Source organism: Cynocephalus volans, chromosome X, assembly GCF_027409185.1.
Source record: "Cynocephalus volans isolate mCynVol1 chromosome X, mCynVol1.pri, whole genome shotgun sequence".
NCBI classification, from domain to species: Eukaryota; Metazoa; Chordata; class Mammalia; order Dermoptera; family Cynocephalidae; genus Cynocephalus; species Cynocephalus volans.
The window spans coordinates 63,694,264-63,699,363 of record NC_084478.1 but is presented as its reverse complement, the minus strand read 5'-3'; the positions used below and the strand labels follow the sequence as shown (position 1 = coordinate 63,699,363).

Below are 5,100 nucleotides of genomic sequence, written 5' to 3'. Positions count from 1 at the left end.
TATTGGCCAATCCGGCAAGGCCCGCTTTTTAGAAGCTTGGCTTCCTTTGAAGATGAAAGACAAGCGGAAGCTCCATCTCTTTCTTCAAAGGGCACGGGAAGCCTCTGGGCGATTGGCCGGGAACTGTATCCACCCAAATGTCACCGCTTTCATCCTGTCAATAAAATGAGCAAACCTATCAATAAGAAATTTCTCAGCCTGACAGCGAGGAAAAGAGAATGGTTGGTCCCGTGAGGTCATGACAGCAGAAGGGAAAGAGGGCTCCTCAACACCACCTCGTTTGAAAACAATCGGACTCGGGACCTATTTACTGCGGCAGGGGCGGAGCGACAACTGTCGCGTGCAGACCAACCGCAGCTGCGCGCAGTCGCATTTCCGTTCCCGCCCATGAGACCCTGCCGCTCAACCTGTCATGGCGGTTGGGGTGTTAGGTGTGAGCGCTCGCCGCCTTTTGGCTGCAGCGGCGACGCGAGGGCTCCCGGCTGCCCGCGTTCGCTGGGAATCCAGCTCCTCCAGGGCTGTGGTCGCCCCTTCCGCTGTGGCGAGAAAGCGGCCGCCGGAACCGACCTTACCCTGGCAGGAGGACCCAGAGTCCGAGGACGAAAACCTCTATGAGAAGGTGAGAGGGAGAGGGAACGGGACGCTGGAAGGGTCAATCGGGGCCGGCGGACCGGGCACAGTAGAGGACGTTCTTAGGCGGCTGAGGATTGAGCAGCTGGCGAAGTCATCGAAGACTTGAGAATTTTGCCTAGCTTGTTTTTCTCCTTTGTCCCCTGATATGTTCAGTCCAGGGCCAGAGGCGGGGTTGACCTTTTTTTGCCGAGAGAAATCAAACGATGTGGGCAGTGCTCAAAACACTTTAGAAGCAACATAGTACAACAACGGTTATACTAAATACTGATAGGGCACTTACCCAGTGCCAGTCTGTGACACTACATACCTTAACTCATCTAATCCTCAAAACAACCCGATTTTGAGGTAGGCACTATTATACCCATTCTATAGATGAGGAAACTGAAGCACAGAGATGTTAAGTGGATTGCCTAAGCTCACATAACCAAATACGTGGTGGAATCGTACTTGAACTTAAGGCTACCAGGTCTGCTGTGCTGTGTTAATTGCAGAGACTCTGAAGTCAGACAACCCAGGTTGGACTCCAAGTACTGGCAGTTACTCACCTGTGTGACCTTGGGCAGGTAGCTTTACCCCTTGGTGCCTCAGTTTCTTTGTAAAATGGGAAAAGAAATTTAGTACTACACCTGCCTCATGTAATTAAATGAGTCAAAATGCTCAGAACAGCAGCTAGCACTTGGTAAGTACTCAACATTAGAAGGTCTTTATTATTGCCACGTTCCACCTCACTGAGATATTCTGAGGTTTATGTATGTGAAAAGACCTGGTGCGTAATAAGTACTTCATCAATACTAAACTCTGGTTAAGAGGATTGGATATATAGGATGCTTATGCATTTATTCGTTCATTCTGTAAATATGTATTGAGGGCCTGCTGTGTGCCAGGCGCAGTCCAGGGCCCTAGGGATACAGCAGTGTGGGAATCAGATAAAGCCCATGCTCTCATAGAGCTTATGTGATAGTGGGGAAGACAGAAAATAAACATGTAAAATAGTAGAAAACGATTATACAGAGTAATGTAATAGATAAAAATACAAGATAATGCGATACAGAGAATAGGGAGTGCTATTGGTAAATAAATGCTAGAAAGAAAGTCAAGCAGGATAAGTGGATATAGGGAGCTATTTTATTTGAACTGTAAGAAATTATAAATATTCAACCATTTTTGATCTATAAAAATAGCAGTTTCCTATAGCTCAACTTAATAGATAAGGTGTCTAGGGAATACTTACTTAAGAGAGTTTGATGAAACCAAAACCTTGAATGAGGAGATGGATCCAGCCATGATTAGATTTGGGGGAAAGGCTTTCCAGGCAGAGGGCAAGTGGAAAGGCCCCTTGGTGGAAAGAGCTTGACCTGTCCTAAGAATAGAAAGAGTGGAATTTAGTGAGGGAGGGGAGATTGGTCTGATGTGAGATTGGAGACCACATTATGCAGAGCCAACATAAAGCTTTGTAGAGCAGCAGGAAGCTCTCATTGATCTCTCCTTCTCCACAGAACCCAGACTCCCACGGTTACGACAAGGACCCTGTTTTGGACATCTGGAACATGCGGGTTGTCTTCTTCTTTGGTTTTTCCATTGTCCTGGTCCTTGGCAGCACCTTTGTGGCTTATCTGCCTGACTACAGGTGCATGGGGTGTCTGAGAGAGTGGGATGGTAGGGGGCAAAGGCATGGGTGGACTTTGCCAGGAATCCTGTCCCTGCACCATGGGAGAATGGGGAGCTGAAATGGGGGATTGGTGTCTAGTAAGGTTCCCTCATGTCTGCCCTCACCACCACTGCCTCCAGGATGCAGGAATGGGCCCGCCGGGAAGCCGAGAGACTTGTGAAATATCGAGAGGCCAATGGCCTTCCCCTCATGGAATCCAACTGCTTTGATCCCAGCAAGATCCAGCTACTGGAAGATGAGGACTGACCAGCTGCTGAGTGGGGCTCAAGAAGCAGCACCCTCCCCACCCCCTGCCTGCCATTCTGTCCTCTCCTCAGAGCACCTAATTAAAGAGACTGAAAATCTGACTGGGTAGTATTGATTTTATTGTAAAGGGAACATAGGGTGGGGGTGTCAGAAGCCTTAAAAAGACCACTGCAGCCTTTCCTGGGTGTTCTGGTTATCTGTTGCTATATAACAAACATCCTAAAACTTAGTGGCTTAAAACCACAATTCAGTATTATCTTTTATGGTCCTGTGGGTTAATTGGGCTCAGTGAGGTGGTTCTTCTTGGGATCTCAAGTGGTTGCAGTTAGATGGTGGCTGGGGCTAGAGTCATCTGAAGGCTTACCTGGACTGGATGTCCAAGAGGGCTTCTTCATTCCCATGTTTGGCACTGGTCTTTTTCCATATGGCTTCTCCAGAAGAATAGCCTGGGCTTCTCATATGGTGGTTTGGGGCTCCTCTGAATGGGGATGTAGCATATAGGAAGAATTTGATGGCAACATCTTCAGAAACAAGCTACCACACTGGGACTTCCTACATTTGAAGATGGCTGAGGTGATCGGCGGTTGAGGGTAGTGGGTCAGAGCAGGGCTTTACTACTGAATATGGGTGTTTGTCTCCCTCCTTCTTTGCTTCTCTCTGGGGTTTGGAGTTTCTGCCTCTGTCTTGTGTCTTGGTGAGTCTGGATGCCTCTCTATTCCCTTCTGCCAAAAATCTGGGTGGTCTCTAACTCAAGATACACATCTGTGTGTGTGTGTGCATGCATATGCATCTGTATCCTCCCCCCCCCCCCCCCCCCGCCCAATTTTCTTTCTCTCTGGGAATAGGCTGTCTTGCATCAGGGTCTCTATCTCTCTCAGTCTGGTAGATGGAGTAGGGGGCTGGCTTTGGCTCTGGTTGTCTTTGTTTCTTTCCAGGGAGTCTCTGTTAAGTCTGAACTTCCCTTCGTGCTCCTGGCATCTCTGTCCTCTCTGGTGGCCCACCTTCCACAGCTCACACATTCAAATCTCCATGTCACATACTCTTTGCTACTATCTATGTGTTTGTCCCTGCCTGGGGCTTCAAAGGGTGTAAGAGCCCCCAGTCAGTAGCTTCCAGAAGAAAATCTGGCCTGCTGGACCCACCACCAAAGGTGATACCCTGCCCCTCGCTTCTGAGTCTTGGGAGGAGCCCTTGTCCATTTATACATGGCTAAGGCAGAAGCCATGTCCATGTGGGCCTTCCTGTAAGTGAGGAGTGTCATCCCAAGTGCTTCCTTGTGGGGCTAGTCTCCCAACCTCGGGGGAGGCCCCAAAGCAGAAGATACAGGTTGGGTATCCCTTACTCGAAATGCCTGGGACCACAAGTGTTTTGGATTTCAGACCCTTTCAGATTTTGGAATACTCGCATATACATAATGAGATTCTTGTGGATGGGACCCAAGTCTATACACAAAATTAATTTGTTTCATATACACCTAATACATATAGCCTGAAGGTAATTTTATAAGATATTTTCAATAATTTTGTGCATGAAATTTTGTGTGCCTGTGTTTTGACTGCAACCTATCACGAGGTCAAGGTGTGGAATTTTCCATTGAAGGTGTCATGTTGATGCTGAAAAAGATTCAGATTTTGGAACATTTTTGGATTATCAACCTGTACTAATCTGTAAAGGGAGCTCTCTGCCCTTCAACCTGCATTACTGGGACTATGGAAATTAAAGGGGCATGTTATTCCAGCCTCCAAGTACCTGAGTATATTGGAGAAATACTCCCTATGATAAACCTCCCCTTACTTACTTCCTACCACGATGTAAACTCCAGAAAGGCAGGCATTCAGATATGTTCTGTTCACTTAGAGCAGTGATTGGCATAGTATGTGCTTGAGAGATATTTGGTGTGGTTACCTCCTATGACATCCCCTACCCATCCATGCCCTTCAGACCTACAGCCCCTGGGGGTAAACACGTCCCATTCTCTTATGCTCTGCCTCATCAGCCTCTCCGGGCTCTCAAGAAACCTCCATTCTGGTCAAACAAGAGGCTGCACTTAGACTAAATCCTAAAATGCATGCCCTGGCCCCCCCTACTCTGACTAACAATGCCACCTTCCTCTTCCCATCACATAGGCTACCTCTTTTTTTCTTAACTGACACATAATAATTTTACATATTTATGGGGTACAGCATGATATTTTGATTCATGTATGTAATATGTAATGATCAAATCAGGGTAATTGCATATCCATCACCAGAAGAGAGGATGCCTTCTTTTTTTAACCATTGAATTAAAATGTATGTACAAAAAAGTGTACAAGTCTCCTTTGCTTTTTACAAATTAGACACACCCATGTCACCAGCACCCAGGTCAAGAAACAGAACATGAGCAAAACCCAGAAGCTCCCTTCAGATCCTCTCCAACCCCCTGAAACCCCAAAGGTAGCCACTCTCCTGACTTCTAGCAGCGTAAGTTACTTTGGTCTGGTTTTGAACTTCTTATAAGCGCAATCATACATTTTTGTGTCCAGCTTTCATTCAGCACAATGTTTGTGAGAC

At 47.0% G+C, this 5,100-nt stretch overlaps 1 protein-coding gene across 1 annotated transcript; it reads left to right on the top strand.

The window, feature by feature from the left end:
- The first annotated feature begins 110 nt into the window (after positions 1–110).
- On the top strand, positions 111–2,649 carry NDUFB11 (NADH:ubiquinone oxidoreductase subunit B11). The gene is made up of 3 exons (XM_063083221.1): positions 111–619; positions 2,130–2,260; positions 2,422–2,649. Exons 1-3 carry the CDS (start codon positions 413–415, stop codon positions 2,546–2,548), a joined length of 465 nt encoding a protein of 154 aa, XP_062939291.1. The 5' UTR covers positions 111–412; the 3' UTR covers positions 2,549–2,649.
- The last annotated feature ends 2,451 nt before the right edge of the window (positions 2,650–5,100 follow it).